At 46.3% G+C, this 12,675-nt stretch overlaps 2 protein-coding genes across 5 annotated transcripts in view; one reads left to right on the top strand and one right to left on the bottom strand.

Moving 5' to 3' along the window:
* SMAD9 (SMAD family member 9) overlaps positions 1-6,137 on the bottom strand; it is a 44,053-nt gene extending 37,916 nt beyond the window's left edge. For 2 of the 4 annotated variants that reach the window (XM_063394814.1, XM_063394813.1), the window contains exon 1: positions 5,989-6,137. The gene's annotated coding sequence lies outside the window, so the exon portion shown is untranslated. The remainder of the gene's footprint in view (positions 1-5,988) is intronic. The other 2 variants (XM_063394816.1, XM_063394815.1) reach the window with 1 other exon arrangement.
* LOC134548537 (serine/arginine repetitive matrix protein 3-like) lies at positions 1,219-9,788 on the top strand. Its single transcript, XM_063393440.1, has 7 exons — positions 1,219-1,380; positions 2,001-2,149; positions 4,021-4,152; positions 5,721-6,544; positions 8,008-8,078; positions 9,178-9,334; positions 9,493-9,788. Exons 1-7 carry the CDS (start codon positions 1,219-1,221, stop codon positions 9,534-9,536), a joined length of 1,539 nt encoding a protein of 512 aa, XP_063249510.1. The 3' UTR covers positions 9,537-9,788.
* Positions 9,789-12,675: the final 2,887 nt, after the last annotated feature.

Raw genomic sequence — 12,675 nt, forward strand, 5'->3', positions numbered from 1 at the left:
AATGCTTTTGGAGACTTGGTCATGCATCTACAGTGCACACAGGGAAAAAGGATAAAGCAAATGTTCTCCACATATTGTATGGTAGCACATCCCACCTCAGGGAGGTCTGTCTGGAGCATTACTCAGTTCTAGTGTTAACACAGCAGACATCTTTTGCAGGTGATTTAGCATCTCACAGCTTGGAAAGCAAAATACAGATCAACCGATCATATGGATCATGGATAAAACACTCAAAAGGAAGAATTTCCAGAAATGCTTCCCCTCTGACTGGCAGCAGGCCTGGGGAGGAAGCAACAGTACTGATGGCCACCTTTCCTTCTCTCCAGGTGAGACACTTTGGCCAACTGCATAGGGGGGGATAGATTTCACACACAAAGTGCTTTCTGTATACATCACACCAGCTGCTGTCCATGGAATCGCATTAGCATTTCATTGTGTTCAAACCATACCACATTCAAAACTGTTTTTCCTAAAAGGCTTCCATTGTGCATCACTGTGGGAAATTGCTAATGCAATAAGATTGACATATAGGTTCTCCTGCATGAACATCCGCAGTAATCTGTGCTAATTGAGCCCTCGGTGGCTTGTGAAACCCTGCAGGGGGGAGGAAGGGTGGAGCATCCACAGGGCCTACATCTCGGAGAACTGCAGCAAATAACTGTGTGAAGAAGAGGCAATCACTAGCATTAGTGTGCTTTATCCATGTAAAGATCTGATTCAGTGGCAGGAATTGCCTTGGTCAAGGGACCAGGATATTTTCTGTGAAAAATATCTGGATATGCTTGGACTGTCTGTGGAAGTTACTTCTCAACAACAGGGCTAAGAACAAAAGGAGCAAGAACTTGCCCGTCTAGTTCCCTCCTGAGGGGGAAAGAAGGAGATAGCTGGCCATTCCCAGTGACTTCAGCTGAAGATGTAAGTGCTCAGATTCTCTGTAAACCAGAACACCCATTTATGAGATTAAACAGGCTTCATATGCCTACATTTCAGCCTGGGAGTAAAAACAAAGGGTGGATTCTCTTTAGCATGCAAGGTGCCATGTCATGTTAACTACCATCTTCAGAAAACACTGAGCAGAAGGCACAAATCAGGCCCTGAGTCTTTAAAAGAAGTATTTCACTCATTTTCAAATCCATCTCAGGATTCCAAGGAATACCCATCTCTCCACCATGGCTGTTTCTGCCCTTCCTCTCCTCTCCTAACACTCAGCTCTGGCCCATGCAGCCCCTACAGCCCAAGGCTCCCAAGGATGCCATCACCAAGAAGCTTGAGGTGGTCCTGTTGGACCATGCTGCAGGACAGGCATGGGAGCTGCAGCCTGCCGTGGGAATGGATTTTGGCTTCTCCATTCTAGGTGTCTCTCTGAAGGCCTCATACCCTGTGTGAAGTAATTCAAGATCTGTTGATGAGAGAGAGAGAGAGAGATAAATCAGCTACCTCATATATGCTGCAGGGTGAGAAACTGCACATTGGCAGCTGGGCCAGAGCAATTTGACAGAGACAAGTAGGTTTGGATAGGCAAGACCAGCAAGTAACCAAGAGAGAGTTTTGAAAAGCCACATGAACTGCTTGTGCCTCCGGTCACTTTTGTGCCTACTGGGCAGCGTGCGGGATCGCTTCCTGCCACAGGGTGAACAGCTTTCCCTCAGGTGCCTCGATTTCTGCATCTGTCCCACAGGCACCCTGACAGGGATGGCTCTGTAAAGCATGATCAACTCTTCTGATGAGGAATGCTGCAAAGGAATGCTTAAAAGAAAAAAAAAGTTTGATTTTTTTGGTTTTGATGGTTTTGGGTTTTCAGGGTTTTTTTCTGTTGTTGGGGTTTTTTTGTGTTTTTGTTTTGTTTTGTTTTGTTTTTGTTTTGTTGTTTTTGTTTTTTTGTTAAGGGAAGGCACAGCAAGAAAACACACATAAAGAACCATTAAGTATTGTTGAAATGTATTGCGGGGTTATTCACATTATAAAGGATCCTTCATTAGGTGGAGCTTTGCTGCTTGCAGAGAAGGCCTTCTGGAAAGGGCACCTCCACGGCCAGCTCCTGCCTGCTGTTCTGCACAGCACGGCTGCCTGACCCAGCACTCCAGCAGGCTGAGCAAACACAGAACCACCGCTATCCAGAAGTGGCCAATCTGCCTCCCATTGTAGCCAGGTAATGAGGGTGAAAGGAAGCCTGAAGCAGAACAAGCTCTAATGACCCACGGGTCTGTTAATTTTCTTTCCTCCTCATTTCTCTCTTTTAATGGACAGTGAGTTTGAGGCCAGCAGCTGCGGGGAACTTGGGATGTGGAGAATATTTTCAAAGCCTATACAAAGGCCAGGACTATAGAGAGACTCCAGAATGGGAGATTTTTCAGAAAGAAAAGCAAAAGATGCAGGATTTTGGCAGGGGTCATGGTGACTGGGAGCAGAACGTAGGTGGGAGAAGAGAGCTTGTTGGGAAATAGGAGGTTGCAGTATCAAGCTGGAAAGTTGCCACAGTGTGGACTAATGCTTTGGCAGCTGCAGACAAAAGGAAGGAGGAATGTAAGAAGTAACACAAAGAAAAACTGTCAAGAAATATCTGGAAGTATCACGACCTGTGAGGAAACAGAAGAGGCAAAGATGATGCTAAGTTTGGCAGAGGGAGGATGGTGATGCTACTGACAAGGAAAAAAGGGTGGGAAGGAAACAAGTTCTGGATAGAAAGATATGGGGAAGATAAGGCTTTGCTTCTGTCAGTCAGAAACACACCTCGAAATTAACGCTGCCTCAGAAAAACAGAGATCAACTACCAGATTTTCTTCTTCTCTTTTTTCTTGGTTTTTTAAGTAGGGCTGGCTGCATAAATTGGGAAGTCTCCTTCACTCCATGTCCTTGCTGTGCCCTTGTCCAGAGGAACTGAACCTCAAAGAGAACTGCTCAACCTTACAACTGTCTAAGGTGCAGAAACCTGCAAATGGTCCTGTAGAACAATCTGCCTGATGTTTCACCTGCTTTAATTAAAATGCAAACATGTATTAGTCAGGATCTCTGTCTCGGCTCTGATCCTGCAATCTATTAAATCCACTCATCTGCAAAAGCACAGCCAAATTTTTAACTGCTATAATAAATACACAGAGCCCCTGTCTCTTTAAGTCACCTTTCACCTGTAAAATTCCCACAGTATTAAACATTCAAGCATTGCAGACAAAATATAAGATGGAAAATAATTTGGGATATTTTTGAAAAATTAATTTTGTTGCACTGTATTCAAAGCCTACTGCTTCCTTACAACTGTTCTCAAAGACAGTAATAGGACTGCAATGATGATCACAAATTGTTGTTGTTATTACTATCCCTTGCTGTTCAGGTACAGTAACACTCATGATTCTTCATACCTGCCTGTATCAGGAAACCTGGCACTTGAACAGAACAACCTTTACTACATATATTTTTGATGTGTTGTTACCAGTTAAATATATTTATGACATGTTGTTTGGGGTTTTTTTCTTCCCCAACCCTGTAATTATTATTTGTAAAGGGTATATACACAGAAAGGGTATATACACAGGGCACAGAAAATTGAATCTCTCTGTGCTATCATTGTATTTTTTTTGCAGCAGCAGCAGTCAAATTATAGAGAAAATGTATATATATATATATTTCTGTCTTCCCTTATTCTTTTAAGTTTCTTTGAAGCAGGGTGCCTAGTACTGCTGATGCTGGAATTACTGTTAGTCAATATCAGCACTGGTGATAAACTCTAGCCAGTGTTTTGGTTAGAGGTCACTTGTAATTAGTAGTCATTGTCCTTTGAATTTAACAATGGAAAAATAAAACTTTATAGAGACAGATTAGCCTGGCCATCAAAATTACAGCACTTTAGCACTCGGGAGAGAGGATTGCATGACACACTATCTCCCCGCCTGATAACAGCAGATAGCTAAGAATTCAAATACGAGATGAAGAAAGCCTGTAAAAGAATAAAAGGAGAGAAAGGAGGATTAACTGCCCAGATGTTATATGATACCTTATACTGACACTTCTACACTCCTTTTTCAGTGAGCTGGGCCTCGTCTTGCACCCACTGAAGCGAAGATGGGCCACTACTGCCAGTTTCTGCGAGAGCAGCTTTCAAACCCGAGGTGCTACCGAGTTCCTCTACACCACATCCCCACCTTCTGCAGATTCTTGGCACGTGTGTGCATGACTCTTAGTGAAACAGTAATTCTCAACTTCTCCACAAAGTTGTGCAGTTGACAGCTTTGTGCATATTCCTTTCAGTTGCAGCAGGTAAACACAAGCTATCTCCACCTCGTATCAGTTTACAAATACTGACACAGATTCGATGCATCCATAGGGAAATCTCCCAGTTTGCACATATCCTATGGATATGATAAGGATTTGTGAGAAAATACACTTCACCCTTATTCCAGGCATTTTTGCAGAATTACTGTTTATCGGCTTATGTGCGAGTTAATAAAGTGAAGAAGCAAATGTTTCTAATTCCATCATTAAGGACAGACGGGAATAGGAAATACTGCCAAACCCAGTAAATACAAGATATCCTTCTTGATAGAACTGACTTTAAATGTATTTTTGGGCATGTTTATTTTAGCTACTAAGTCAAATTGACTCAGTATTTAAAAAACCGAAGAACAAACCACAAAAATCCCCAGCCTCTGCTTTAAAATCTCACAGGAAGCAAAGATGAACCAGCCAGACACTGGTACTTATCAAATCTGAAAGAAGGGAGTTGTCTGGCCAGATTAAAATGGATGAGGTTTGTTTGAGTGATGACATTTGTCCTACCGTAGCTGAGGAGAAGAATTTTGCAGCACTTTCTTCATCTATGCTCCTGAAGATGGGAAGATTAGTCCTACCACACAAATACTTGCACATATAGAGAGGCACATTTCCACACATCAGAGATGCTGAAGAGCACTGAAACTTGTGTTATCTGCAGTGTCCTTCCCAAACCACTGCAAACTGGAATACATTGCCAAGCCGTGCACATCATTTCCCACTTCAGCCAAGGGAGAGCTCCTTCACGAAATAGTTGACCATTCTGGACTGAAATATTTCTTTCACTAATTTATAAGATGCAAGTAATTAACAGCGGGCGTGCGTGCCTGTGTGTGCACACGTCTCCGTGCGTGTTATTTATTTTCATTCCCACTAATGCCTCTTTTAAAGCTGATCTGGCTAGCATCAAATAAATTTACCCATAAAATCAAAGTAGGAAAACACAAAGTTACCAAACAATATCCGAATTGTTACCAAAGAGCAGTACTCCGAATTCCTCCGCTTAGAGCTGCCTGGGGACGGAGATAAAATTACAGCGATTTATAATTTGCCATATCGAGGGCTATTGTTTTTGGAAATGTTGGTTACTTGCTAACATGTAACGTTCTAACTTCAGAGCCAAAAGACAAGAAGCCAATCAGAGTCACCGTTCGTAGCTGAAATAAAAATCCCGAATCCCAGCAATTCTGCTCCGTTTTGCCCGGGAGCCTGTCCAGGAGCGGGATTTCTTGAACAGAAAATAACCTCTGAAAGGAAAAGTATTTCCAAACGTGTCATGTGGGGCTCTGCTGTTTCTTTTCTTTTTCCTTTTTTCCCTCCCCTCTCCTACTTAAACGAGAAAGAAAGAAATCCTGACAGCGGGAAGACTTGTCAGCGTTTAACCATCCATAAAAATGTTTTTCCCCGCGCTCCTCCTTTCGCTCGCCGTCCTGGCGTCGGTCTGTCTCATCTCGCAGCTCTGCGGCCCCAGCCCCCGCCCGCACACCGCCCCAGCGCAGCGGGGCCGGGGCCGCCAGCCGGGGGGACACCGGCCCGGGGCGCCGCCGCGGCTGCCCCGCGGGGCGCACGGGGGATGCCGCCGCCGCCCCGCCACCGCTCGCTCGGGGAAGGATGCGGGACAGCCCCGGCGCGAAGTTTGGGGCGACGGCGGCGGCACCGTCCCCCGTCTCCTCCGCTTCCCCCCTCCGCCCTTCCCGGGACGCTCCCGGGAGCCCCGGCTCTTACCTGCCGCGGGCGCGGGCTGGGGTCTCGGCGCGCCGCGGGCGGGAGCGGGGCTGCAGCTGCGCGGCGGCGGCGGCGGCGGGGCCAGGGCTCAGCGGCAGCGGCAGCAGCAGCCCCGGCCGGCGTCAGTCAGGCGGGAGCCGCCAGGCTGTATTAGTGCGCCGGGCTGGACCGCGGCCAGCAGCGCCGCGGCCGCTGGCCCGCCCCTCGCCCCCCCGGCACCGCGGGGCCCGGCCGCGCCGCCCCCGCCCGCTCACACACACACCATCGCTCACACGCTCACACACAGACACGCTCACACACACACACCATCGCTCACACACACCATCGCTCACACGCTCACATACTCGCTCACACACACGCTCGCACACGCACACACACACACGATCGCATACACACGCTCACACCCACACGCGCTCACTCACAAGCGCACATGCACACACTCGCACTCGCACACGCTCGCAGACTTGCACCGCTCACACACACGCACATCCACGCGGATATACACACACGCTCAAGCACACACGGGCACTGTCGCGCTCACGAACACACTCCCACGGTGAGTTACACACACACGCACACGCACACTTACACCACGCACCTCCCCGCACCCGCTGCACGCCGCCCCTCGCCGGGCTCACCCCCGCACACACCGAGCTGTGCCCTCCGGCACACGGGCTCCCCGTGACAGAGCTCACCCCCAGGCACAGGCACACACGAACCACCCCCGCGGAACCCGCCCTTCACACTCCCCCGCTGCCGCTCGCCCCCAGCCGCCTCGGGGGCCGCCATTCCCCCGGGCTGCCCGCGGAGGGGCTGCCCCATCCCTGCCCTGCCCGGGGCCGGCGAGGCGTTCGTGTGCGACCGCCGGGCCGCCCCGCCACAGCTCCTGCGCCCGGTGCCCCCGCAGCCGGCCCTTCCCCGGGGCCCTTGCCAGCCTCCGAGCCCCCGAGGATGGACACAGCGGCCAAGCGGGGCCGACTTCAGCCCGTCCTGCGCTGCTGCGGGTGCTGCTGACCCGGCTTTTGGGCACAGGGGACAAGCGCCGGCTGCGGGCACAGGCTTGAAATCGGCGTCGTCCCTCTGGGACGGCTGGACGGCACAGCTGCAGCGGGTTTGGGGGTCAGACTGCGCCTTCCCAGGCCGGGCTGTGCGGGGTCCCTTCATTTCTCTCGGGCTGGTCAGGGAACAGCAAACTGCGGCTGGCACTGATGAGCAGATGCGTTTCCTGCTCCAGAGATTACCTACCAACCCCTCCTATTCCCTAGAAGTAAGCATCTCTAGCTATGTAGAGTATTGCATTAGCCGTCACAAGGAAGGGCTGAAGGAAGGGAAGTCAAGTGGCTTCAAGGACACTAGAAATAAAAGCTACTCATGAAATTGGGGCTCCAGGCAGTGCTAGGAAGAGGCACTGTCTGAACCTGACCCTGGCTGCATTGAGGGGTTCCAGTTAAAATGCACTGTGCCTTCTGAGGTCAATCAATAAATATGATTAAAGATACCATCCTGCTGACATTTTCACCAAAATTTTTTACATTGTAAAACACGACAGCAAAGCTAATGTCGTTTGAGTAGACATCAAGAAGCCACAATACAATTACAGCTCCACAGCCCAGTTTTATCGAAGCATGCGTGCGTGGGGGCTGTGGTGCAATAGGGAGATACAATGTAATGCCCCAAAATATCTCTGTTTCCCGCTTTGGACTACATCGTCAACTACCAGTGGCTTCCCCGCTGCTTGCTGGGCTTCTCCTACAGGAGACTTCTCAACAGTTGAGTGGCAGAAGAGATGCTGTTAATTAAAAATCACTGCAAACATTAATAAAGCACCAATCACACGTTCTAACTGGGTGTCCTTTCAGATTTTATGTCCACAATGGTGTTTATTTTTAAGTCCAGACATCACGCTGCAAATGCACACATGGACAGTTGTGGGGGGTAGGTGGGTGGGTGGCAGAGGTGTGGTGTGTAACTTACTGAGACACAACCAAATTCTGCTGAGTCTCACTGCATCTCTTTCAGGTGTTGAAACCTCTGGTCTCTCATGCCTCGGCTCACAGTTTCTGCTGCCAAAAAAGGGGTGGCAGGACAAGGTAGGTCTTTAATCCTGCCACTCTGGTGCACAGCCTGCTGTGTTATCTCCAGTCTATCTTCATTGGCAGGGTACAATAAAGTATCAGTACTGCTCCTGGAGCGATCCCAGCCAGTGGGGGGCAGGGGGGATAGCAGCAGAGCTGCTGCCTGGATTGAGCAGTCAGTTCCTAAAACTTTACTTTGATTGAAGCTTCCAGTTAAATAGGCATAAATTATTTGTGAAATGACTTAATTGCATTCCTATTTGTGTGGTGGTGGTTTTAACTGTGCCATATTGAAACAAAGTCTAGCTAACAGAGTTCACGTGGGGGTGTGTATGTATATATATATATATATATCTATATATATACTAGAGTTTGATACACTATAGATTATATAGCAGGCAACATTTTTTTTGCATCCAGTTGTGTTTCAGATCATGTGGGATGCACACATACATGTTTTACTACAAGAGCTGAATATATGCTGGTGTTACCAGTGATCTGCTAAACCTTTGGAATGATGGACAGTGCTCCTATATCCCGCCTGTGCTTTCCACTCTCTCCACACACACTTTCAGAGACCAAATCCCTGAGCCCAAATCTTCTTCTGCATAGCTTTCAAAGCCAGTGTCCTCTTTGAAAGACTCTGCTCCTCCTGCCAGGGCGACTCATCACCTGTCACTCCTCTGCACCGCCTGGGCTCTGCTAATTCCATTTCTCATTTGTTATTATCTCTCTCCAGTGCCTCATTTCCCATCCTGCCCTTTGTAAAAGCCCTCCCTTAGCCTGTGCACGATGCAACTCTCCTTCTCAAATCCCCTCCTGTAAAACATGGACCAACCTTCGTTACTCATAAAGCAAAACTTGATCAGAGTATTCTTCTTATTTTGGTCTGCATTTTGTTTTTTTGTACTGGATAACTCTGTAAAGAAAATAATCAGTATAAGATTATATAGAAAATAGTAAAGACTGGATGTAGCTGTAAAAGGGATGGAAGGGTACTAAAGACTTCTAGCATTGATACTATGTAAAACATAGAATAACATGAATTTTCCACTGGGAGGGAACTGCAAGTTCCTGAGAACTGTAAATATACTGACTGTATGAACTGCTCCAGGGCTCCAGTGACGTGCTGGCACTGTCCAGCACCGAAGAAGGAACAGCTATTACAACAGCAGGGTCGTGTGCTGTGCCACGGAGATCCCTCAAACAGCTCCAAGGGTGCTGCTGCAGGCACCGGCAGACTCCTAGCCACAGTGCCTTGGATTTACTGCGTGAGTTACATTTTCCTCAAGGGCTTTCTCCAGGCAAAGACACAGCAGGCACTTGCCTCTGGCAGCAGATTTTTGGGAACAGCAACACAGTTGTGGTTCTGTTGCCCGCTTTGCCTGTGCCAGAGCCCTGGAAAGCGAGGGCTGTTCCTGTATTGCAGGGTGGAGTCAGACATGTGTAGCAGCAGTGCCAAGAGGAAGTTGACTATTCAAGCAGCAGCAGTCAACATCTCACTCTCTCCATGGGTGCCTGAACTACAAGCCCAAACCCTGCCAGGATGCCTAGCTCCACACATTTTACTCCTCTTCCCAGGATAGGGCTGGACCAGCCCCAACTCCTTACCCTGGGGTTTGAATGTTTGATATTTCTTGTGCTGTCTGGAAGCTTGGAGCTTACCCTACTTCTTATTCACAGGCAGTTTGGATATCTCAGTATCCTAACTAAGGTCCCAACAGTTTGGACACATCTTCATCAGGTTTAAAAATAAACATTTGAACTATCAGGCAGTCTTCTTTCACACATCTTTTCCAGCACAGGCAGGATGAAACATTTGCTTTACAAACATGTTTTGTGCTACTCACATCAATTTCCTGCATGTTTATGGTTTAAGATGCTAATTTTCAGAAGAAAAACAGGTGGAAAAAGCAGCTGCAATCTTGTGCAACATGTTGGTGAATGCAGCATTGCGGAGACTGTGCTGGGCAGCTGGGTGGTCTTTTCTGTCACAGAAAAGACTTTACAATTGCTCATCTCACTGCTCTTTGCTTCAGACTCTGAAAGGGAAGCTATAAATCCAGAGAGGCAGGAGAAGGAATTAGGCAGGAAGGTTTGGAGGTGCATGCCCAAAGGGAGAGAAGGAAAAAAGGGAATCAGCAGTAGAGTGGATGGAGTAACAAGCACCACCTGAGAAGACTAAAAACCAGAAGTTCAGAATTACTGGGACACACAGCAGTGAGCAGGCTGAGTGGTTTCATGTACTGCCACCAGGATGGGCATTCTGTCCCTTTTGGGTCAGATGACTAGTAAGATCTAAAATTTGTCATTTAGCTTCATGGCACTCTTCATCCAGGGTTGAAAGAGATGTCAAGAAATGAATGAGCATACTGTGGTATGGACAAATGAACTTATTCTCAGTACCTTTCAATTATGAGATGAAAAAGACTCTGCTAAATATTTGGACTGGCCAGGTTACTACAGTTTTCATAAGTGGAAAGGATAATTTCCTATCCAGTACCATAACAAGATTTTTGTTAGCGTGTGTATATAAGTGCTGGCTAAAGTAACTGCACAAGAATAGAATAAAATTTGTGATTAAAGATTTTGGGGGCAATTTCTGCTCTGAGCTAAAACCCCATAAATTCTAAGGGATTCCATGGAAATTTGTCTTCATCTTATTATACCAAAGCTCCACAGGGTCCCTTGATTTTTTCCTTTTCTTTGATACAATGACTTGGCTTTAATTCTCTAAAGCTTTTAGTGCACTGAGATCTAGCTACCTGTCTTGTTATTCATGTTGAGTTTGCTCTCTGCTGCAGAGAGTAAGACTTGAGATGCTCAGAACAATGATTGTCGAGATGTTTTTCTATTCCAAGAGATGTGGATTGATCCCAGACTAGCTGAGATTAGTTGGAAGTACAAGATCATCTAGTTGCCGGAGTCTGTTACTTTCTCCTCAAAACTGTGAGACCATGTGGAGGAAGAGGACAGAGACAACCTGCTTGTGCTTCTTGTTCCTTTAGCATAGCAACGTTGATGACTTAGTAACCCTCAGAAGGCAAACTCTGGAAGGATTCTGTTTCCACCCTTTTTAGCCATCACTGGCTGAAACCTGTGAAAAATCACCTCCCTGATGTTTGCTTGACCTGGATGAAATATTTATGTGCCTCTGGCTCAGCTGGCATTGATTCAAGAACTGCTGTAATGCTGTGCCTTCACCTTCTGAACTTCACACCTAATGTTGAAGAGAATCAGACAAACTCTCAGCCATTTTATCTAAGTCCATTCTTTATCTTACTAACCTGAGCAGTTTTCTTGTTGCTCAGGACTTGCTTGGATGAAAAGAAAGAGTATGGAAAAAAAACCAATATGCAAAGATTCATTGGCAGTAAGAATGAACCACTGTCCTTTGACTTCACATATATACAGAGGTCCCACGATTTCCCTGAACTTTGGAATCAGAGCCAACAGCTATGGTTGAGCTAGAACAAATCTTCTGGAAAAAGAGATTTTGAAATCATTAGTGATGAAAAATCCATTACAAGTTTTGCTAAGTTGTTCCATGGTCAGGCTTATCCTTGTCTGCAAAGAAAAATGGCTTTCTCTACTCTGAATTTTTCTAGCTTCAGCTACTAGCATTTTGCTCTTGTCTTTACACATGGGACTAAAAGTTCATTATTTCTGCAGGTCTGTTCCTGTACAGCCCATGCTTATACCACCTTCTCCTTCATACACTTGGCAGCGGTCCTTAAATATCAGGTGGTTAAATCATCTTGAGGGTTACTGGGCTCCTCTTTGAGTCCTTCCCAAATTTTCAATGTTTTTTGAATTATTCTCCATCTCCAGGCTTCTCCAGCTCCACTAGACATCAGGAGATGTACACAGAGAACAGTTAACCTTGTATCTCTCTATTTCAACCTATTTAATAATTTTGGCTCTTGCTGAGATAAGCCCAAGATTTATTTAGGTTCTAGGTTAGACTCCCCATCCTCTCATACCTTGATGTGCCAACATTCTTCACTCCAGTATGTCACCTTACAGACAGGAACAGAGTGTGCAGAAAAGTGCTGTTTTCTTCAGCCAGGCTTACAAGTAAGTACTGGAATAACTTCCCCATTACTGAGAGGGAAACTCTACCTCTGAAGAACAGATTGGGCAAAAAAATCTGTCAGAATAGCTGGTTCTTTCTTGGAAATGTGGAGGGATGGAATGACTTTGAGGTTCTCACCTGCCCTACTGACAGTCTAATTACATATTCTCTTCAATTTTTTCTCTTCCTTTTTCAACAATGCCGTAATTTGTGTCATTGGCAAAGTTCTCAGTAACAACTTCATAGATTGTTGTGTGTCATTATTAAAAACATAGTTACATACTGTTAGGTCAAGAAATTATCTCTTTGAGCCCTCATTAAAAATCCATCAAGCTGATAAAATTTTCCCCATTTATGATGACGTTTTCAGACCTAGGAACTAGTTAGCTTTTAATCAATTCAAAATAATACAAATTCAATACAGGTTACATTAATTTCCTAATTAAAATGTCAGGTAGCGTGAAGCTGAATACCTCTGAAAAGTCTGTAATATCAAACTCATTTCCTTTACCAGCTAATCTTTTAATTCAGTTTTAA

Source organism: Prinia subflava, chromosome 3, assembly GCF_021018805.1.
Source record: "Prinia subflava isolate CZ2003 ecotype Zambia chromosome 3, Cam_Psub_1.2, whole genome shotgun sequence".
Lineage (NCBI taxonomy): Eukaryota > Metazoa > Chordata > Aves > Passeriformes > Cisticolidae > Prinia > Prinia subflava.